The sequence below is a fragment of the Balaenoptera ricei genome, chromosome 1 (assembly GCF_028023285.1).
Source record: "Balaenoptera ricei isolate mBalRic1 chromosome 1, mBalRic1.hap2, whole genome shotgun sequence".
NCBI lineage: Eukaryota > Metazoa > Chordata > Mammalia > Artiodactyla > Balaenopteridae > Balaenoptera > Balaenoptera ricei.
Window position 1 is genome coordinate 178,385,336 of NC_082639.1, and position 24,108 is coordinate 178,409,443.

Genomic DNA, 24,108 nt, shown 5'->3' on the forward strand with positions numbered 1-24,108 from the left:
TGCTTGAGGCACCTGCTGGAGGCTTGAGGAGCTCAGTTCCAGGCGGGCCAGCCAGCAGACTGCACTCTGAGTTTCAGGTAACCAAGCGTTCGCTGTGCAGAATCCCTGACTTGGGCACCCAAGTCTTCCGGGCGGCCGTCCTGCTGCTGCGGCCTATTTGCTGAGACTTTCCAGAGGTTACCGCAGCGTTGCCAGGCAACCAGGGACAGCGGTCCTCTGAAGAGCCATTTGTCACACTGAGGGGCCTGGTTGAAAGGCAATAAAGAAATGGTAACTCAGCTTATTTATCAATACAATTACTTACACAGTATTAGGGGTCCATATGTAACCTACAAATAGTCATATGAGGAAACACACAAACGTTTGCTAAATACTAAGGCGTAGGACGGACAGATGGCGTTGGGTTTGTAATCAGCTTTACCGTGAGCTTAAAGTTGCCGCACATGCTGCGATGAGGCGGGGGAAAGGCCCAAAGTGCTTTGCCAGCTTTATTCGGGACATCTGCAAGTTAGCTCTGCGTTAACAACATCCCGTGCGTGTGTAAAGGAAATCTATATAGTTCTTTACCTCGTGAAGAAGAGTGGATAGTGCTAATTCCCTGGGGTGGAGTAGCAATCTGAAATTACTGTGTGGGGAAATATATTAATAAAAGTATGTGCATATATGTATACATCAAACTGGTTGTCCTGTGGACTTTTCGAGTGCTTAATTTGCCCGATGAAGATAGTTACCAAAAGAATGAGTGTTTTCCTCTAGAGAGTGTACTTCAAAATGTTTTTAAGAAGTTTAATAATGTTTCTTGGGGACTCAGAATCCCCATGCTTAGAAGGCACCGAAAGTTTTAAAGATGTAACAGATCTTCCTTGACTCTCTGCTTTTGATTCCCAGACACCAGCTGCTACTCATGTCTTCGCCATCACTAAGGAGGCCTCCGGTGTTACCCCAGTGTGAAAAGGCATCTGCAGTTTCCCGAAAATGGATTTATCTCCATGTTATTTAAAGCACCCCGCGTTAAAGAGTCGCTGGCCAGCGCCGTCGGCCTTGTTATTTATTTAGGAACGCTTGATTGGAAGGAGAATGCTTTTGTGTAAACATGAATTGCCTGGCTCTTTCTTTGGGCTTCGGCTTCTTGTTTCCCAGCCCTAAAACATGGCTCTTTACCTATTTTGCTTCCATATCGTGGGCTGACTCGCAGGGCCTTTTCCCAAGGCTGGAGAACGTGGCAGCTTTCAAGAAGGTTTCGGTGGTGCCAACCCAAGCGACGTGTGGACTCCCAGCCCGAAGCACCTTCTGTCAGAGCTCTGCCGCAGCTGAAGGCCTTCGGGTCTGTCCCCAGCGGCTCTGCATTCAGGATTGTCCTTACCGATCGTCACCCCCCGCCTACACTGCCCTCTTCTCAGCAGGCCTCAGGGGCTGCATCACCGTGGACCGGCGTGATCTGAGTCCCAACGCCCACAGCCGTTCCGCAAGTTTCATTTTTGGAAATCACCAGCGTTGCTTTGCCTCTCCTCCTGCTCCCAGGCTGGCGGCGTCATTTACTCTAGCTGTGTGGTTGAAACCCGAGCAAGAAGGTGTAATGTAAGTAGCAGAGGGAGTGTAAGCTTTCCTAGGGTCCTGCAAAATCAGTAAGAGTCAAGGGTATTGCAACTTGAATTCCAGCCTAGAAATGAAGGCACTTTAGAATTGATGCAACTGAAGACCTACTCCTATATTAGGCTCTCCTGGTCAACGTTATATTCCAAATATTTTTTTCCTAAATTCAAAGTATTTCTCTCCTTTCCATGGATGAAGTAAACCCTCAAAGAAGAGTGTGTTAAAATAATTTCATGGCAGGCAGACATGTTTACACCTGGCTCTTTTTTTTTTTTTTTTTTCCAGCAGTTTAGCTAAACTTTTGGTCTTAGTTTTCAGAGGCTCAGCCAGGCTCAGTGTGAGTTTTAAGGCATGGGGACTAGTAATACAAATAATGGATATTTTCAAAGTTTTGGTCCAGGTTTGTATAAACAACTTGCCCTTACTAGAGTGTACAATTTTCATTAGGCATGTAGTTCTCTGAGGGCTTAGGACTGTGGTGTCTGCATCCTTATTTTCCCAGGAAGAGATGTTTGTTTAACTCATCTTGGAAGATGCTCAATAATGAGTTGAATAAATGAATGACACCCCATCTCTTAAAAGAGGTCGCTTTTGGCCCTTCGCTTCCTGGTGTTTTCATCTGTTAGGAAATATATAGAGAATCATAAAAGATTCTCAAAAGCATTCATGCCATTGATCCCAGTAGAAATGCCTTCAGTGAGTTCGGAGGGGGGCTTCCTTAACATTTTTGGTTATTTTCTATAATCACCTGATTTTCATTCTGTAATAGTTTCTGAAGCTGATATCTAATGTTTCCCCTAAGTGTTTAGAAACAATCTGGAAACTGGAATGAATAGGACAGTTTTGAGGCATATTTTGCTTATCTTTTGTCTTCCTGTAGGGCTTTTGCCTCTTCTCCTTGTGAAGTTTTCTTTGTATGAGGATGTTGGCCAAATATCTAAAAACTCATGAAACAAACCAGAAAAGTCTTATAATTTCATAAGTAAATATGACTTAAATATCTTTGGTGTTTAGTTTTAATGTGCCAAGTGAAAGTTGGCATATTTTCATTTTGTTTTATTTGGAGTGAAAATCATCACAAACCATTACCCCTATTTCTGTATGTGCCCTAAAAGAAAACCCTGTTTTCTTACTGTTTGAAATGTCAGTAAATCCAACCCACTTAGTTTATGTAACTAACGTGCAAAGAGTTTTAAAAAATTGTCTCTTGACAAATATGGCTAGGATGAAATATTTTTTCCAAGCTTTTTACAAGGGATATGTCTCTACCAAATTCATCTTCCACTGGTATCATTTTGTATAAATAAGACAGAGGAGTATTTATAGAGGCAGTAGCACATGGTATATGGTTTTGAGAGTTCCATGCATCAAGGTCGTTTCCATTCTCAAAACTGAAATACCTATGGGAATTGGGGGAATTTCAGGGTGTTTGTACTAGATAAGTAAAACAAACAAAACATGGATTATCCAATTATTGTTTATTCAGGAGCAAAATAAATCCAGTTCCTAAATATTTTGCTACCTGCCTTCCTCTCACATTCATTATCTACCCAAGCTAGTATGTTTACAAGCAAACAAAATAGCAAGGAAGATAATCAATAACATATTAAGAAATGCATTTTCAGTAAGCTTGGGGAAATAAGCCTGCATGTGGCAAATACATCCTTGAGTAATGGTCAAATTCTAACTTGTAGATTTAACTCAAGAGAAATGAACAGAGGCAAACTCTTCTTAGATTGTTTAAGACCTAGAGACAGGGAACAAAGAGAAACTCATTCCAGTGACTTAGAAATATTCACCTACCAAAGGGTTAAAAAAAAAAATCACAATAGAATTTCCATAGGGTTAAAAACAATCACAGTAGAATTTCCATAAAATCGTATTTCCGCTTTATATGAAATCTGTATGTCAACTAAACCTATTTGCCTAACATAAAATATATATTTGGTCTCATAACTTTATCACCAAATATATGTACAAATAGAGTAAAAAAGTGACAGTGAAGTAGTGACTGTTAAGTGTTCTCCCGTCATATTATTACCTCTCAATTCTCAGAAAGAATAAATGCAAATGAGAAGGAATGATTTGTGAAAACATGTGCCCTTTAAGGAAAGTTTTGAAAACATCTTTAGCAGTAATTCTTGGTTTGCCCAATCTTACCTTTGCCTCTTCAATTCTTCCTACTCAGATCACTGACTCATTTTTTTGAGGCTCTACTATAAAGCAGGCTAGGGTGCTATTGTCAGAAAACTCATGATCGAATGGGAAGACGGATGGATGGGTGTTGTTACCAAGGCAGCACGATAAGTGAGCTCAGGGGAAGACCCCTTACGAACCTTGAGCAGGGAGGATTCTAGGATCAGCATTATCCTGGAGATGCTGAGTAGGAGGCAACCAGGTGAAGAAAGGAACCCAGACTCCTCTAGGACTTGATAAAATTCTCCTCCCTGGGATGTACCGCCTTTTTTTTTTTTATTATTTTTATTTTTGGCTGTGTTGGGTCTTCGTTTCTGTGCGAGGGCTTTCTCCAGTTGCGGCAAGTGGGGGCCACTCTTCATCGCGGTGCGCGGGCCTCTCACTATCGCGGCCTCCCTTGTTGCAGAGCAGAGGCTCCAGACGCTCAGGCTCAGCAGTTGTGGCTCAAGGGCCCAGTTGCTCCGCGGCATGTGGGATCTTCCCAGACCAGGGCTCGAACCCATGTCCCCTGCATTGGCAGGCAGATTCTCAACCACTGCGCCACCAGGGAAGCCCCATGTACCGCCTTCTTGAGTTCTTGTCTGTGAGATGCAGGCTGATGAGCATCTTTAATAGCTAGTTATTTGGGGGGAGATGTTGATGGCTACTGTCCATGAAATTTTTCTTTAAATAGCAGATTTTGGGGAGTAATCTACTCAGGGGGCTCTTCTCTCATCTGCTAAAAAGTTGAGTTGCTAGGTTGAAATGTAATAGGAAAGGGGCTTAAGTTCATATCTGTTTCTGCTCAGTGGGTACAGAGTGGCTAGGCACATGCAGTGATATAATTAGTATAAAATAAAATATATTAAACATAAATCAATGGAGAAATTAGAAAACATAAAAAATAAAAATGTCTATTTAAAGGGATGGGAAAAGAGTGCCATTGTGATCAGGGTAGAAGTGATTTAAAAAAAAAATAATTTGATAACTGGCCCTACACAGACCTAAAATTTTTCTGAAAATTCTTCTATTTTATCAAAATATTTCACTGTATCCTTAGAAGATTGGATGAACTTTCATCCAGGATCATTACCATGATCTCAATGCCTCAGTTGATCTTTGTGGTCATGGCGAGCTACAGACACTGGCTTTGGCTTCTGGCCAGTTGATGATGAGTGAAGTAAAGGCTATAGTTGTGCATTCTCCATTTCATCATGGGAATTAAATAGAGTGATTCTGACTTCAGGGTTAGCAGTTTAGAGCCTTCTATGGACACTAACCTCTCTTTACATTAAAAAAAAAGAAAAGAAAAAAGATTTGCGCTGGTGACTCAATACCCAAGCCGGATATGGTGTATTGTGCTGCTTCCTATAAAAGAAATAGCAGAGGAACTAATGAGCCAATAGGCTACATGTTGTTTTCAGGATGATTCGACCACTTTAGCTCCCATCATGAATCTCCAATAAAGGGAGTGGAGGTTCTGGGGGAATATATTGTCAATAAGAATTCTATTTTTTATTGAAATAAAAGGGCTTCTTAATTGAAAGAAAGCTTGCCCTGAATATGATAACATTCAGGTGCTTATTCACTGTGACCCTTTGAGTGGAGTTTGGGGTCAATTACACCACCATCACTGGATGATGCCTTAGCCTCTCTTTTGGTTGGAGGCTGACCTTTTCTCTTTTCTGGTTGCTTCCCAAGGTGTGTTATAGAAAAGACAGCGGATGGGCAGATTGTGTTCAAACTTACAATATCTGAGAAAGAGACCATGTTTTATTACCGCACAGTAAATGGTTTGCAGCCTCCAATAAAAGTAATGACACTGGGGAGAATTCTTGTGAAGAAATGGATTCATCTTAGTGTGCAGGTGAGTAAAATAAAAAATATTTAACGTTTGGTTAAACACAGGGATCCATCTTCCTTTCTTTCCTTTAAATGGCATCTTCCCATCAGATTTGAAGCACTACCTTTCAGATTTCAACTATGTGTAAATGACAACTAAAGAAAAACAATATTTAAATGACCTAATGATGTATCTCTTAGTATACCAGAATTTCCCCCTCAAAGTTACTGTGAACATGCCCACAGAAGGCTAGGACAATCCCATTTGGGGTAATATCCTCAGGAAATGTTTGTTTTATTCGCTTAGTGTGTTTTATTTTGTTCAAAAACGTGGAAGGGCTCTTTTGCGGTCTAGTTCTAATTTTACTAGTCTTGGCAGTATTAAGACCCCTGCCTGGTTTTTACAGCGGTTTTTGGTGGATAGCATCTGATGATATGAATACAATTTGGCTGTTGTGTTAAAATGCTGACCTTAGAACTAATGAACTTTACACATCAGACACTCTACAGGTGTTATATTATTACTTTAGTTGTCAACCACAGTTTGTATTCGCCTTAGAAGCTGCTAAAGACTGAGATAACTGTGAGATGGTTGGTATTTTATAGTTGTCAGGAATGTAAACAGTTTATTCTTTGGTTTCTTTAGGGCTCTGGAATGGTCCAATGCAGCTTAAGTCACCCTTGCCTTTTATACCAGAGGTACCCTGTACTGTAGTTCTCAGTATATGCTCTCATAGGTGTGCTCAAATGTGGTCCATGCAAAGCCCATTTGCACTAGAGGACATTTGTACCCTCATGCACTTTATGAAAATAATCTTTGATTTCTCACATTTTCCCCCTCACCCTGAAGCAGGTAGACTTCCTTATGTTACTTACCAGGGTTCTTGGCCTCCTTAATCAATAGAAATTGATAAGAGGCCAGACAAGAAATTCAGGCAAGGCTTTACTGGGGCCCCTGCTGCAGCCGCAGGGAGCAAGAACAAGCAACAGATTCTCTTGCTTGCTCCCTGAAGGGGGGTCGAGCTGATTCCTCATATGGGGTGAGGGTAGGGGTGTGTCCAGGGATCGGGCCAGAGGGGTGGCTTAGGTGTTCTGCCCACCCCTTAGGTGGTGCTGTGTGCAGGGGGGCATGTGCAGTACCCTGCTATTGCTCTGGCTCTTCAGAAGTGGCAGTTGGTTTTTTTTTGGTCTTTTTGTATCTTGTCCATAATTTGCCCCAGCTGGACATGTATGCAGTTATTTTTAGTCCCGTATCGTTTCTTTCTTTATATTTTATTGCTCCAGGAAACATTTGTCCAGGTGTAAGCACTGCAGCAAAGGGTCCCAGGTTCCAGCCTATCTCACTTAGAAGGTCTTGAAAATTGTTATTTGGATTTTAAAGTCTCTTTCAGCGTAGCTACTCTTATTGAGGATGTAAATACACTTGAAACATACCTTTGTTTGGCCTGGTAGTAAGTATGATATTCTGCCATGAATGTGCACTGCAATGCATTAAAAGCCTGAGGAAGAACATTTAAAATAGAAATGCAGAGAATTAGCAATGATTGATGTCCATAGGATGGTATTGACACAGTGGTATTCAGTCATCATGTTAGACTTAACTACTCTGCTTTTCATTAGGATATGAGTTGAGAAAATTTGGTTGTCAGGACACAGAGGTTTCCATGCCACCAGGGTTGAAAGGACCTACAAAAAGGTCACGTCTGACATCTATAGCATATGATGGATTCAGTGTGTCATGCTTGCCTCTCATTTGTTCAGTAGTTAGCAGATAGGGGACTAATTTGTTCTATATCTTGTCCATTCCACCCACTGACCAGACCAACAGAATTGGGTTATAACGTTTCCATATAAAAAATGGAAATAGAAACCACTGCAGAGGGGCTTCCCCGGCGGTCCAGTGGTTAAGACTCTGTGCTTCCACTGCAGGGGACGCAGGTTTGATCCCTTGTTGGGGAACTAAGATCCCTTGTGCCGCTGTGTGGCCAAAAAAAAAAAAAAAAAAAAAAAAAAAAAAAAAAACCACAGAAGACTGAAGAAATGGAATCTTCAAACGATGTTGAATAGCTATATTTGTCGCATATTTTTATATCAACGATGATGAAGAAAATGCTTTTTACTTGCCTTTATTTTGCCTTATCCATGAAAATGTGTCATGTTTTGGCAGGCAGTAGTACATTAAAAGCTTTACAAAGAAAGTTTAAAATTCCAAATGTGAAGAGGTAACCATGACTGAATTACTCCCCTGGGAGTCAAATGCTCTTAGAGTGCCTATTGGAATCAGCATTATCATTTCAATACATGTCAAATATGAGTCACTTCCTAGTTTAGGCAAAATTTCTTTATAAATCTTTAAACCTTCCCCTTCTTTCAAGAAAAGGTTAAAGTACTTATGATTCAATGAGACTGCTTTATTTCATAACTGACTATCAAGAGAAAACTTGTCCTATCCAATTTGTGTTCTTCTTTTATTTACTTACTTTTACATAAGTTTCCCCCCCCATTCTACATTTTACGTTAAAACTACCGAATGAAACAGTCATAAATCATTAGAAAAGCCATGCAGATCGGTTATTTATTCATCTGGCATTTATTGATAAATTTGGGGGTACCCAGCATTATGGAGACCTGGATTCATTCAAATAAAAATTAAAGAGCAATTCTTTAAATTGGAGTTCTGCATAGGGTTCCTTTAAACTGGAAACAAGTCTGAATACATTTAAGATATTACCATATTTATAATAACCCATATTATAGATGTTTAATAAAGAATGTGCTCATTCCTTGGAAGTTAATACAAAAAGCAGTGGGAAGAATAAGGGATGAGGAGTAGAGAAATCTGACTCAGGTAATGCTACTCAGTAGTCTTAACAAATACACTTGACTCAGTTTTCTTATGTAGTAAGAGGATAGGACTAGATGAACAAAACAAGACTTCCTGGAATTCTACGTTAAAAAGTAAGTGACTTTTAAAGTATGGAAAGCTGTTAAGTTGTGTAGGGTTGTCTAGACAGAGATGGTAAGTGACAGAGCTTCCTCCTCAACTGACGATCGGGTTTGTGCTTTTTTCTGCTTCCCCCTGCGATCTGGTATTTACACAGAAACATTTTTTGGTAGATTTCATAGCCAAGATATGGACAAATGCAGCTTGTAACTCTTTCACTATTTAACTGCAAAGAACATACTTTAATACGAAATGTAACTTATTCTCTGTTGCCTTATAATATAGTGCATCCAAATTCTGTTTGATTTTGGGATTAGGGACTTCATAATGCTGGGCATAGGCTAGAACACATACTTGATAATCTGGCTTAGTCAAGTTTAAAATTGCAAGTCTGTAGTTAATGTGTATGCATATATTTTTACTCATCCTCCAATATGGCCACAATCAACGAATTTACATGGTATGTGCGTGTGTGTATATAAAAACAAAACATCTTTACTCATGGAGTTGGCTCAGAATTTAACTTAGAAAGACACAGTGACATAAAATTAATTAACCAATCTGACCTTACACCTTACCTCAGACAGTTCACTCAGTATCAGCTTTCCATCAGTAAAATCAGAATTCTAATTTACCAAATCCAGAAAAAGAAATGAGTTTTAAATAATTAAATCCCTGGGCAAAAAAAAAGATGCTAGGAAGAGCCAGACATACCAAATGTTGGAGGTCTAGTTTCCTAAACAAAAAATGCCTGATGTTACAGTAATGGATCTAACAGCTTTTATTCAAGAACTAGCATTTTGAAGCTTCAACCTGTTGGAAAATGATTAGTTTTTAAATTAATATTCATTCAGGGACTTGAATCTGACATGATTGCCAATTTAAATTTCACTTTGGAGTTTAATATATTGGCTATTTCAAATTATATCAAGCTGAAATTCGTTATATCATATTTTTTGTACTAAAACTGGAAAAAAATCAATTCAGACTTTTTACTCTCGAATGGGGAACACTGATAACATTAGAAGATTTTTTTTAGAGCTTAGTTTTCATATTGAATCAGCACGTTATAGTTATTTTAAGAGACCTCTTCGGGTTTTCTTTTTTTTAAAAAAAGTTTTGAAATATGTAAAAGGATTTTACTTCAGCAGTTTGTTAGGGCTTGTGGGTAGTACAACTTGGAAGTATATTGACATTTAGTTGCACATCATTTAAAAGTAAAACCTCAGAGTTTTATGAAACTCTGAAAACTGTTTTCCCTTAAGTAGGTCTACACATTTTATAGGACAAATAGCATTAAAGAATCATTAGTATAGTAACCCATTAGTAATTATGCTAAAATGCAGTCAAACAATTATATACTATAATTAGAAGCTGATGAAATACTGCCAGTATGGACGCAAGAAATAGTTTAGCAGTGGGGCTTTTTGCATCATCTCTGCTATTTTGAGGGCTCCTTGATACACTGACGAGTCAAGAGCCACAGATGGTCCTAGCTACAATAAAGTGAAAAAGAGCAGTTCTAATCTGATACAGTGAAGGAAAAAAAATGCATGGGTAAATAAAGTTTTAGGGATCAACAGACGAAGAATAGGAGTTTCATAATCATAGTTTGTTCATGAAAAATATTCTTCGATTTATGTATTCAATCTGAAAAAGGGAAACTATTGATGGTTCTGGAGAAAAAGAAAATGCAATTTAACCAACATTTGTTAGAATAGATAAACCAACTCTCTCAATTAATCTCTGGAGTGTATGCCCATGTGCACACTTTATAAAGGTATTGCCATGTCTCTATTGATTGAGGGAACATAAAACGTCCTCGCAGCCTTATGGAAGCTTCCTCATTCATTTCAGCAAGCTCTGTGATACTGGGATTCTCATGGGAGCACCACCTCGGCTCCCAGCACAAGAGAATCTCAATCCATATCGTTCCTTTAATAAACTTCATTGCTTTAAACTGTACATGTATATGAAAGCCTTCTGTTTGTAGCTAGCCAACTGAATATCACCCAAGTTAGGGGAAAGTTTGTTATTCAAAATGAAGTAAAGATCAATAGAATTTAACAAAGCTTTTCAGAATAATCAGCTGAAAATGATGATAATAGTAACAGCTGTGGTTATTGAGCGCTGACTAGGTGTACTGGATTCAACAAGGAGCCTTAGGTTAAATTATCTGCCGGAGTTTACAGTCTCAATTTTCTCTGACCTATACCTAAAAAAATAATAAGTTGCTGTGAACCTAGGTCACTGTGAAGACAGAGGAAGTAGTTAATTATCAAAGTTCTCTGAACTCCCCCTGACAAAAACCAAGAACTGAAACAAGACATATTTGTAAAGTAAATAGAAATGAATTTTCATACATTTGTACATATTTGTAATGCTTCACATATTTACATGATTTGTACAAATAATTCAAATCAATATAGTTTACAATTATATCTCTCAGTGATACAGGTGCCTTAAATACATAACAGAATATAATTTTATATACAGTTCTGCTCAATATCTTTTTGGTTTATGACAGTCAGGAAAGACTACAGTGGATTAAAGAAAGAATAATCCACTTAACCCATCCGGATCACCTAATCCATGGCATACAGAACCAAGCCTTTTGTAAGGATACCTTAAAAATAAGGGGGAATTCTTCCCACTTGATTATGGAGAAAGGTAAAACCCTCCAAGTAAAAAAGTAAAGATTATTCTCTGTACATTTTTGCATGAGACTTTAAACTATAATATTTAGCCGAAAGGCAACGTTTAATTCTTGATACTTTACTTAAAATTTGTACAACCCTAGGAAAATTATGTAGCTCCTTGAAATGATAGATACCTGTGACAATTGGGAACAAAGATAAACCCAGCCTATTTAGCTTCTACTATAAATGACATGTAAAGAAAATAATGTCTGATAAAGTACTTTATAGTCTGCTGTGATGGAGCTTACAGTCTATTAGAAGGAAAAGACAGACAATCACACCAAGGAAAACCAAATTATAACTGTGCTATGTTCTATGGGATCATCTGAAGGACAGTTTGATCAAATCTCTGAAGTCAAGGAAGGCTTACTTTGAAGAAATTGTATTAGATATGTGTATTAGGTTGCTAGGCCTGCCCTAAAAAATCACCAACTGAGTAGCTTAAAAAAACAAAAATGTATTCTCTCCCAGTTCTGGAGGCCAGAAGTCTGACATTAAGGTATCTGCAAGACCATGCTCTTGCTAAAACTTATAGAGGAGTAGCCTCACTTGCTTCTTCTAGCTTCTGGTGTTTGCCAGAAATCCTGAGTTTTCAGATGCATCAGCCTCATCTCTGCCTCTGATATCACATGGCCATCTCGTCCCCTGTATGTGTGTGTCAGTGTCTCCTCTTTCTGTAAGGACACCAATTATACTGGGTTAGGATCCAACCTAATCAGTATGACTTCACCTTAACTTGATAATATCCACGAAGACTCTGTTTCCAAATAAGGTCATAGTCACAGACATGGGGGATTAGGACTTCAATCTGTCTTTTGTGGGGGGACTCAATTTAACTGATAACAATATATATTCAAAAGAACATATAAGATTGAACTAGGTGACCAGAGTAGAGAAGAACATTTCATCCGTGCATAGCAAATAGTGCAGATGCCCTTTTGTAAAAGGGACTTTGTTGCATGTGAGATACTGAAAGGCCAGTGGAGGTGGAGGGCAGCAGCCAAAGTGGAGCAGCATGTGAAATGTAGCCAGAGCCATTGGAAGATGCTATGTTTTAAAGATCATTGTTGGCCGTGTTAAAGTGTTTTCAAGAGAACTCTACTGAAATGCTTTATGCAGGGAACAGGGGATGAGGGAAGAAGTGGGGGGAAGGAAGGAAAATGTATGGCCTGAGCAGATTATCTTTTCAGAAGGACCATGTTGGTTGCACTGAAGGAGAACAGTTTGCATGAGGACAGGAAAAAAGTGTTGTTAGGTGACTCTTAGAGCCCAAGTGAGATACCTTGAACCATGATGGCAATAGCAGATACACAGAGAAGTGGTCAGCTTTGAAAGCTCTTTAGGAATTAAAATCAAAGGGCTTGTTGCTGGAAGGAAAGTAGAGGTTAAGGTAAAGGGAGATGATAAATCCCAGATTTCTGGCTTGGATGATTGTATGACTAATGGTTTCATTTGCCCAAGGAGAAACACTGGAAGAGAATCAGGCTTTTGATATTTAGTACTTACAAGCTAGACTGCAGCTCAGAGCGAAAATTCTCAACTCTAGAGATCATTAGCATCATTGAGAAACTTTCAGAAATATTCAGATGGCCACACTCCATTGTGTCTTCATTGGTCTGGGGTGGGGCCCAAGTATTATGTCTTGTTCTCCTTCCTTCCTTGATGGATTACAAAGTGTATAACAAAATAAAATAATCAGAGTTTAAGGCAGGAAATGACTCATTCCATTTCAGGTATGTCAGGAAAGATGCATAAAGAAGGTAGTATCTGAGTTAACTATTGAAGGAAAAATAGGCTTTTAATAGGTGGAGAAGAGGAGGAAGGAAGAAATTCTACATACCAGGAATAGGTGAGCAATGCCAGGAAGATGAAAATAGCAAAAGATGTTAGTAAGCCTCAAGGGGTCTGAGTTTCTTAGAAAGAAATATATCATGTGTTAAATGAAAAAGGCTGGAAAAAGTGGCTCAGAGTTCTACATAGAGCTATGAAGTCTTTTGTTTTTGTTTCTCACTCTGACAGACAACCCAGGTTTTTTCACCTGCTCCTAATCCAATCTATTTCGTAACTATTATTCTCCACTAGTATATACACTATATATATATATATATATATATATATATATATATATATATATATACCAAAAGAAAAGTTTTGTCTAGCTGATGTATGCAAAGAGATGAACACACCTGTCATTGTAGTATTTACCCTTTACAAGTCTGAATGTTATCAGTCTAATATTTCATAGCAAAAATTTAAGTTCAGGAAGACCTTTCCTCTGGAAAAACCTCTAATCAAAATCTAAAGCAAGCTATGGATAAATTAACATTTAAACTTAGAAACCGATAGTTGAAGAATTTAGCAATTTTTTTCTGGTAGAAAATGGTTGATTCTCAGCCAATAGCTAGAAAATGTACAATATATACAAAAGGAAAATATACTACTAAAATTGAAAATTGTGATAAAAAGAAAAGTATTTTCCAATGTCTTCTTGTTTCAACAATCTCTGGTCCTCCAAATGCCACTATGGTAATTCTCTCAAATTTGTAATGGTTAAAATTTGATGGTAATGCTTTTTAAAACCTATATTATCTAATGGAATTGTCATTTATATTATATCACTTTCATCTAAAAGCCAAATATAATAAGACAGATAATTTTTGCTTCTTTTGAGGGTAGGCATTTTTGTGCCCACGGGGCTAACTGAAGCCTTCAGTTATACATGAACAATTCCCACTGAAGTCAAAAAGAAGAGCGCGCATATAACCTAGGGCAGAATTTGGCCTATGGTATGTATTGCTTGGTAATGGAAGAGAGAATATGACTTTATTTAAACATGGCCTTGAATAGTTTTATTTTCCCATATATTTTCCCTTGGTATTTCTCTCTCTCAAATGCAATGTTCAAAAATATTCCAAGCAGCTGTATTGTTCTGGATGCATAATAAGAGCATATGTTCAAGATACCAGTTTAGATATCTCTAAGCCAAAGAAAGAACAGTTAAAATAAAACAAATTATAAAAACTTTTCCAAGAATGGAAAGGCTTTAATAGATTTGCTAATCTTCCGATTATTTAATTACAGCAGAGAAAAAGTGATATTTATATATATAATATATATAATTATGTGTGTATGTATGTCAATATATATTTTTTGTAAGTATTCATATCAGGAAAAGCAGTTTCATTCTGCTTTCTAAAGATTACATGAGATAATCCCTGAAAAACATTGTATATTCTAGAAGTAGAAAACTAGTTGGATTCTTTTGTTTATGATTTGTGTTCATGGTTCTCAATCTAGGGAGAAAAGAAAGAAAGGAAAAAGGAAAGGGCAGGGAAAGGACAAAAGGCATTCCAGTTGGGGGTCGGGGAGGGGAGGAGAGCCAGAGATGAGGGGCTGGAAGAGGAGACTCAGCTCATGCCAGTTTCACTGTCGTGGGGTTGACCAAGAAAGTTTAGATTATGGATGTACAGTATGTAATTTTAAGTTTGTTGTTTTCTGGGATGCAAATCCCTTGTGTTGTTGTAGTTATTTGGCCAAAATCGATTACAGGTAGCTATTTTGAGGGGTTTGGTACCTTAGGGAATTTATAGAAAAGAGTTGGGTTCAATGTTTGGGTTGAATGAGAGGTAGCAGTAAACTGGAAATAAGATGAATTCTGTGGGAATACACATTGGGACAAATGGTGACCATTATTATTTAATCCCTTAAAATACCTGTAGCAATCTCAGGCAGAACATCTCAAAGTTTGTGGGACGAGGCTTTTATAAATATTAAAGAGAAGTGAGACCCAAGAAATTTTGAAAACTGGGGAACACTAAACTTGGAGAGGTCCAGTGTAGATAGTGCTTCTTTGCTTATTTTTAATTAACTTTTTTTGAGATAATTGTCGACTCGCAAACATTTGTGAGAAATAATACTGAGAGATCCCAAGTATCCCTTACCCAAGGGTAACATCTTGCAAAACTATAGTATAATATCACAACCAGGATACTGACATTGATACAATCCACCCCCTTTATTTAGATTTTCCATTTTTCTTGACTTGTTTGTGTGTGTAGTTCTATACAATTTTATCACATATGTAGATTTGTGGCTCCATCATCGTCAAGATAAAGAACAGTTCTATTACCATAAGGCTACCCCAAATTTCCCTTTTATAAACACACCCAACTTGTTCCTTACTTCACCACAGATTTCATTTTTAAAATATATTTCAGGGCCTGTGCCTTTCCATATAAGTTTTAGAATAAATTTACCTGTGTCTACAAATGTCTTGTTGGGATTTTGTTAGGAATTTCATCACATCTATAGATCAACTTGGGGAGAATTGGTATCTTTTACTATGCTGAACCTTCCAATACATGAACAATTTAGATCTTTGATTTCTTTTATTGGTATTTTGTAATTTTCAGCATACAGATCCTGTGCATGTTTTGCTAAGTTTATTCATAAGTGTTTAATTTTCTTTGGAGTGATTGAAATTGGTTATAAGTTTTAAATTTTAGTTCCCACATATTTTTTGTTATAATACAGAAAATGTTACTGATTTGGGGGGGCTTAATCCTATATTTAAAAACCTTGCTGAACTAACTTATCAGTTCTGAAAGTTCTTTTGTAATTTGTTGGGATTTTCTACACAGACAATCATGTTGCCTGCAATTAGGAGCAGTTTCTTTCTTTCCAGTCTGTGTGATTTTTATTTTTTTATTTCTTTGTTGCAATAGCTAGAATTTCTAATACTATGCTGAATAAGAGTGGTAATAACAAACATCTTTGCTTTGTTACTGATCTTAGGGAGAAAACATTCAGTTTTTCACGAATAAGTATAACGTTAGCTGTAGATGCTCTTCATCATGTTGAGGAAATTTCCCTTTATTGCTAATTTACTAAAAATTTTCATCATAATGAGTGTTGGATTTTGTTAAAGTCCTTTTCTGCATCAATTGATGTGATTTTTCTTCTTTAGCCTGTTAATCTGGTTGGTTACACTGATTGATTTTCAAATGTTTAACCAACTTTACATACCTGGAATAAATTCGACTTGGCCATGATGATTTCTTTTATATGCTGCTTGATTGGATTTACTAATATTCTTCTGAGGAATTTTCCATCTATATTCATAAGCTGTATTGATCCATAATTTTCCTTTCTCGTACTATCTTTTGGTATTAGGTTAATGCTATCCTCATAAAATGAGTTGGGAAGTGTTCCCTCCTATTCTGTTTTCTGAAATAGGTTATGTAAAATTAGTGTCAATTCTTCCTTAAATGTTTGGTAGGCGTCTCCAGGTTTAGTGAAGCTGTTTGGAGATCTCATATTGGGAGATTTTTAATTAAATTGAATTTCTTTAATTCAGATTGTCTATTTTATCTTGGTTGATTTTAGGTAGTTTGTGGTTTTCAGACAATTAGTCTATTTCTTCTAAGATGTTGAATTTGTGACTGTAATATTACTCATCTTATCTTTTATTACCCCTTATTATCATTTTACTGGCTATAGGATCTAAAGTGATACCACCTGCTTCATTATTGATATTATTTGTGTCTTCTCGCTTATAATTGTTAGTCTTGCTAAAAGTTTATAATTTAATTGATATTTTTGAAAAACCACATTTTTGTTTCCTTGATTTTTCTCTATTGTTTAGCTATCCTCAATTTCATTGATTTCTGCTTTTATATTTATTATTTCCTTCTGTCTGCTTGATTTGTGCTTATTTTGCTCTTTTTCTGGGGTTTCTTGAGGTAAGAACTTAGATTGATATTTCCAGACCTTTTCTCTTCTTAAAAGCAAGCAGTAGGTTTAGTGCTGTGATTTAGTGTGTAATTTAATTTAATGTTTAATTTAGTGTTGTAAATATTCCTCTTTGTACTGCTTTAGCTGTATCACAAATATTTTAGTATGTTGTATTTTCATTTTTATTCAGTTCTATGTATTTTTTTTTATAGAGCTAATACAGCTTTTTTTTTTAAATTAATAGCTACTTTATTTATTTATTTATTTATTTATTTATTTAGCTGTGTTGGGTCTTCGTTTCGTGCGAGGGCTTTCTCTAGTTGCGGCAAGCGGGGGCCACTTTTCATCGTGGTGCGCGGGCCTCTCACTATTGCGGCCCCTCCCGTTACGGGGCACAGGCTCCAGACGCGCAGGCTCAGTAGCTGTGGCTCACGGGCCCAGTTGCTCCGTGGCATGTGGGATCTTCCCAGACCAGGGCTCGAACCCGTGTTCCCTGAATTAGCAGGTAGATTCTCAAAACCACTGCGCCACCAGGGAAGCCCCAGTTCTATGTATTTTTTACTTTTGTTGGGACTTCTTTGACTCATGCATTAATTACAAGTAGGTTGTCTAGTTTCCAAGCTTTTGAAGATTTAACAAAATTATATTTCTGATATTGATTTCCAGTTTGAATCCATTGTGGTCAGAAAAAACACTGTTTGGTTTCAGTTCTTTAAAATTTGCTGAGTTTTTAAAAAATGGTCCAACATTCTTGGTGAATGTTCTGTGAGCTCTTGAAATTAATGTGTTTTCTGCTGGTGCATAGCATGTTTTATATACATATATATATATATAAACATTTATATATATATATATATTCTGCATGTATTTATTTATATTCTGTGTATATATCAATTATCTATGTATCTATCTAATTTTAATCCACTCTGCCAATCTCTGTCATTTATTTGGTGTATTTAGACCATTTACATCTAAGCTTCTTAATGATGTGATAGACTTATGTCTGCAATTTTGTCATATAGTTCTCTGTTTCTTCTGATTTTGGTTTTTCTGTTTCACTTTTCTTACCTTGCTGTGGGTTACTTGAACACATTTTAGGATTCCATCTTTATTTATAACATTTTTGGTGTATCTTTTTGTATAATGTTCTTAGTGGCTTAGGTATTACAGTATATATAATTAACTTAGTCTACTGACATTGATGTTTTGTCACTTCAGTTGAAGTGTAGAAACTTTACTTCCATTTAGGTCCCTTTACCTATACTGCTTTTTAAGTATAATTTTCTTGAGTGTTTCCTCTCCATACATTGAGCACCACATCAAATGGTGTTAAAGTTTTTGCTTTGACCATCAAATATTATTTAATAAACTCATGATAAGGATAGTTTATGTATTTACTCCTAATATTACTCATTCTGATGTTCTTATTTTCTTCCTAAAATTCTAAACCTTTTGTTGTCATTTTGTTTCTGTTTAAAGGACTTTCTTTAGTCCTTCTTTAAGAGTGGGCTGGATGAAAACAAATTCTCTTAGTTTTCATTCATCTGAGAATGTGTTGATTTTCCCTTCATTCCTAAAGGATATTTTTGCTGAATGTAAAGTTTGTGATTGAGAGTTAGTTTCTTTCATTACTTGAAAAATGTTGTGCCACTCCTTCTGGCCTCCATCGTTCAGGTGAGAAACCTGTTGTAATTTGAATTGATATTCCCTTATAAGTTTTGCATCAGTTTCCTGTGGCAACTTTCAAGAGTTTCTCTTTGTGCTTTGTTTTCAGAAGTTTAATATTGAATTCCTTGGCATGAATTTCTTTGGTATTATCCTATTATTGGGAGTTTGCTCAGCCTCTTGAATCTGTATGTTTATGTCTTTTGCCGTTTTTCAGTGTTTTCAGACAATATTTCTTTCAATATATTTTCAGCGTCACTCTCCTCTATGATTCTAATTATATAGATACTATCTCTTTGTTACTGTCCCACAGATCCTTGAGGCTCTCTTCATTTTGTTTCTTTTAATATTTTTTTCTCTTTTGTTTCAATTTAGGTAAATACCATTGATTTGTCTTCAAGTTCACAGTTTCTATTCCATCATCTTAACTTTACACTTGAGTCCATATAGCAAGTTTTTTAATTGTTGTCTCAAAGTTTTGTTTAGAAAAAATTCTTAAATTTCCATTTGGATCTTTTATTATAACTTCGGTTACTTTGCTGAGATTTTTCTCTTCTTTCTTCATTCACTTTGAAAGAATTCACAATTCCTTGTGGAAGTATTTTTATACTTTTAAATCCTTATCAGATAATTCTATCTGATTCATCTCAGTGTTGGTATTGGTAGATTTTCTGTTCTCATTCAAGTCCTAGTTTTTCTGGTTATTTGTATGACACGTGACTTTTATTTTATCCTGGACATTTTGGATACTATATTATGAGACTCTGGCTCCAGTTTACTTTTTGTTTTATCATTAGGCTGTCCCCCTATTGAGATGTGACACAGTGGCCAGGTGAATGTGTATGTTCAGCTTCCCACCTGTCCCTGTCACCACCACCTCACTGGTGGCCTTGTTGCAGTTGACGGGTTGGAAGGTTAGCATTTTCAACACCTCCTCAGTGAAAGTGGGCCACCTACCCACCCACCTGTCATCTCCAAGTGCTGATGGATTCTTTTTTTTTAATTTGATTTTTATTTTATATTGGAGTATAGTTGATTTACAATGTTGTGTTAGTTTCAGGTGTACAGCAAAGTGATTCAGTTATACGTATATCTATTCCTTTTCAGTTTCTTTACCCATATAGGTTATTACAGAATATTGAGTAGTGTTCCCCATGCTATACAGTAGGTCCTCGTTGATTATCTATTTCATATATAGTAGTGTGTATATGTGAATTCCAAACTCCTAATTTATCCCTCCCCACCACCTTTCCCCTTTGGTAACTGTAAGTTTGTTTTTGAAGTCTGTGAGTCTTTTTCTGTCTTGTAAATAAGTTTATTTGTATCATTTTGTAGATTCCACATATAAGTGATATCATATGATATTTGTCTTTCTCTGTCTGACGTACTTCACTTAGTATGATAACCTCTAGGTCCATTCATGTTGCTGCAAATGGCATTATTTCATTCGTTTTTATGGCTGAGTAATATTCCATTGTATATATGTACCATATCTTCTTTATCCATTCCTCTGTCGATGGAGATTTAGGTTGCATCCATGTCTTGGCTATCGTAAATAGTGCTGCAGTGAACATTCGGGTGCATGTATCTTGTCAAATTATGGTTTTCTCCAGATATATGCCTGCTGAGCCCCACTGTCACCAGGAGGGGGAAGCACATTGCTGACTCACACCCCTTTGTGACTGTGGGGTGAGTGGAAGCTCAGCTTCTTGCTGGTCCCTGTTGACACCAAGGAAGGGGCAGTGGAGTGTCAAGTAGCCCCTTTCCTGTCACCTTATTTTGCCTCACGGATGCCAGGTGTAAGTGGAGGCTCAGCTTCCCATTGGGTTCACTTCACAAGGAAGTAAAGAGGGCAGTGGAATACTGACCAGCCCTACCTCACACCACATCCTTCAGTCTCACTAACGCAAGTTGGGATGGGGGCCCAGCTCAGCTCCCCATTAGGCTCACTTGGTGGGAGTTGGGTGTGAAACAGAATACAGACTAGCCCTGATACACAACACTGCATTCAGTCTCATTGCCATGAAGTGGGTGTAGAGGTACAGCTCTCAGCTGGGCTCCCCTGGCACCAAGGATTGGGGGAGATAAAGTGCTCACCAGCCCTGGCTCGCACTTCCTTTCCTTGTTCAGTCTTACTGATGCTGGGTGAGTAGGAAGGGTCAGCTCCTGCTAGGCCCTGGCAGGGGGCGGTGGGGGGAGTGGAATGCTGACTCGCCCTGCCTCTGCACCTCCTCATTAGGTCTCCCTTTTGTCAGATGGGAGGGTAGAGTTGGAGTCTCAGTCCTTGCTGGGCTGAGGTTACACTCCCCTGGTGAAGAATTAGAGTACGGCCCACTTCAGTCAGGTGGGGATGGCAGATCAGCTCCCCTCTCACCCTGCCAATACTATTTTGAAAGGGGATCAGAGTGCCACCTCCTTCCGCAGAGCAGGGTATAGAAAATAAGTTCCTTACTCTTTGCCACCAATAATCCCCCTACCGTTAGACTGGAGAGTTGCCTGCTTTCGCCAAGCGGAGAAGGGAAGAGTAGCTCCTTGTTGGGTTTTCAGCACCACCCTGCAGGGAACTAGAACGCTACCTGCTTTGCCAGGGGCAATGGAAGATGAGATCTCTGAATGGCCCTGTCATTTCTACCATGTAGGGGATTCAAGGTACTGCAGCTTACTTCTGCTGGGTGGGAGGGTGGGATGAAAGATTAACCTCCTGATAGGCTCTGTTAGAACCATGAGAGAGTGTCTGTTTATGTGTTTCTCTGTGGTTTTTCCATTGGTGTTTGGCTGAAGTAGAGCAGACATTGCCTAAAAGGCCTTTTATCTTAGGCCACCATTTTCCCTGTCCTTTATTTAGGAGAAGTAGGCTATTCTTGGAATTTATTTTACCTGTGCCTGTTGGCAGTTCTAGGATAGATGCTTCTGGAATGGTCTGTCTAGGGTATACGGGCAGTAATAAGAATACTAGGGGATTAACTGCCATGTTGTTTCTCAAATCCTGAGGTCCCTAAGTTTTTTTTGCCTTCTTCCCACCTTGAAGAGTCCTCCTATACTTGTTTGTCATGTTATGCCCAGGGTTTTTAAATTATGGAAAGAGGACCTGGGGGGAATAGGACTACTCCATCGTTGTCAGGACCAGAAGTCACCATGTTTTAAAGGAGACCTTGTCTACCCTTTCTTAATGCTTTTTATCATAAACTCTTCATTATGTTTAAAACATGTTGGCTAAAATGGTGTGAAGTAAGGAAGAATCCTTCATAGAATGAATTGGATATAGGAAAAAGATGATACACTGGTCAAATATTGCAATGTCAATTTGGACAAAGCTAGACATGGTCTTATTTACAAAAAAAAAATTCACATATGTTGCAGCAGTGTTCAGGTGTCCTGACGAATTATAAAATGCTTTATGAGAAACCTATGGGTGAGCATTTGCAGATTCTCGTAACGTTTTTCAGTAACTCTTTTGTCAAAATAGAGGTTAAAAGGTTGAAATGGTTTCTGAACCAAATATCACACCAGATAAATGTAAAATAACTACATAGGCCAACAAGGTGTGTCCTTTATTGCCTGTGATTATTGCAACTACTGCAGCTGGCAGAGATCCATCCCTTTCATGTGGGCAAGTCCAAGATTAATTCTCAATTAGAAATAGAGACTTGATTCAAGGGCAACATTTAACTTGGCATCAGTGTGTCAACATTTCAGCCAATTTAGGTGACCATGAACACTTCAGAGGAAAGAGATTGCTAATGTTTCATATTAAATACAGAATGGAGCTCGGAGAGATAAGGTAGTTTGTACTTTTTCGCATTATGTTTCAATTAATTTTGGCAGGTATGTCTTTTGTAGCAACGTTAGGTGTCGAAAAGCTACTTGTGACCCCTCAAGACTTGTCTCTTTCCATGTTAAACTGACCATCATCTTGGTTTATATTTGATTTGTGAATGAGGTACGTAGCTGTCTTATGATGCAAAAGCAATTGTCACTATTTGCAGATCTCAAGATTGAGAGTTTCTTGTGTTAATATATGTAGTTTGATGTTCATTTGCACCGTGTGTAACTGGTTCATGTAGTCGATTAAAATAATAAGCAATGCTTGATCGTGGTTAAAATAAATGCCAAGGATAAATTCTTCTATTAATTAGTGAGAGCTTATCCAAATTAGCATCTATAATTATTAGCTGTTGTTAATTTTTGTTGCGACCTATTAGATATCCTGTCCTAAATCATTAACTCTAGTGTAACTGAGCATTAATGATAGGTGACTTGCTTTTTAAATGGACAGTGGAAGCTCTCATGGAAAACTTATACTAATAAATACAGATTTTATACTGTTTCACACAGAATCATCGAAAATTCATATGGAGTTTTAGATTTAGCATAAACAGAAATGTATTAGGTTTTTTTTATTGAGCCAGACCTTAAAAACCAGACCTGTGTTCCCATGCAGGAAGTCATTGATTCAAGATTTCCTTGCACTCCAACTCATTTTTGTATGGCTTTCTGTTTCCTTAAATCACATATATTTCTTTCTATTGCAAACTTTTGATGTATTTCTTAAACTGCTACAGTCTTATGCCTTTGTATAACAAGTGATAATGTACTGTTACTGCTTTTTGATATTGAAAAATCTGTAGTATCAATATGTAGCTGTGGAGTCGTTGGAAAGAGAATAAGTGGAATGCCTAGAAATTACCCCAAGTTTTGATTTTGTGCTCACGTTTTCATTAGTATATGTCATTCTTGAATAGGTTGATTTCTTTGGGGCAGGATTTCTCAATCTCAGCACTTTTTTTTTTTTTTAAATTGAAGTACAGTTGATGTAGTTGATGTAGTTGATATATTACATAAATTACAGGTGTACAATATAATGGTTCACAATTTTTAAAGTTTATACTCCATTTATAGTTATTATAAACTATTGGCTATATTCCCCGTGTTGTACAATATATCCTTGGAGCTTATTTTATACCTAATAGTTTGTACCTCTTAATCCCCTACCCCTATATTGTCCCTCCCCCCTTTTCTCTCCCCACTGGTAACCACTAGTTCTCTGCATCTGTGGGTTCAATCTCAGCACTTTTGACATTTTGGACAGGATAATTCTCTGTCATAGGGGCTTTCCTGTACGTTGTAGGATGTTTAGCGTCAATCCTGGCCTCTACCTACTAGATATCAGTAGCAAACCTCCCATCTCTCCATCTCCCTCCAACCCAGTGACAAGCAAATGTGTCTTCAGACATGGCCAAGTGTCCCCTCAGAGGCAAAACCACCTTCTTTGAGAAAAATTGCTTTAGAGTTTCATCCTTCGCTATTTCCTTATAATTTGCAATGTGTTTTTTTTTTTTTCTTCTTTTTTTGAGGGGTATAAGGTGTGATGTCAAACCTGTACAGAAAAGACTTGGACTTAAGGTTAACCATATTTAATTGAGGGAAGTTTATCAAAGCATAAAATAAGAAAAAATG

At 37.5% G+C, this 24,108-nt stretch overlaps 1 protein-coding gene across 1 annotated transcript in view; it reads left to right on the plus strand.

Moving 5' to 3' along the window:
- The first annotated feature begins 1,093 nt into the window (after positions 1-1,093).
- USH2A (usherin) overlaps positions 1,094-24,108 on the plus strand; it is a 775,536-nt gene continuing 752,521 nt past the window's right edge. The window contains exons 1-2 of the mRNA XM_059905730.1: positions 1,094-1,578; positions 5,470-5,635. Of these exons, the coding sequence (XP_059761713.1) occupies positions 1,094-1,578; positions 5,470-5,635 (651 nt within the window). The remainder of the gene's footprint in view (positions 1,579-5,469; positions 5,636-24,108) is intronic.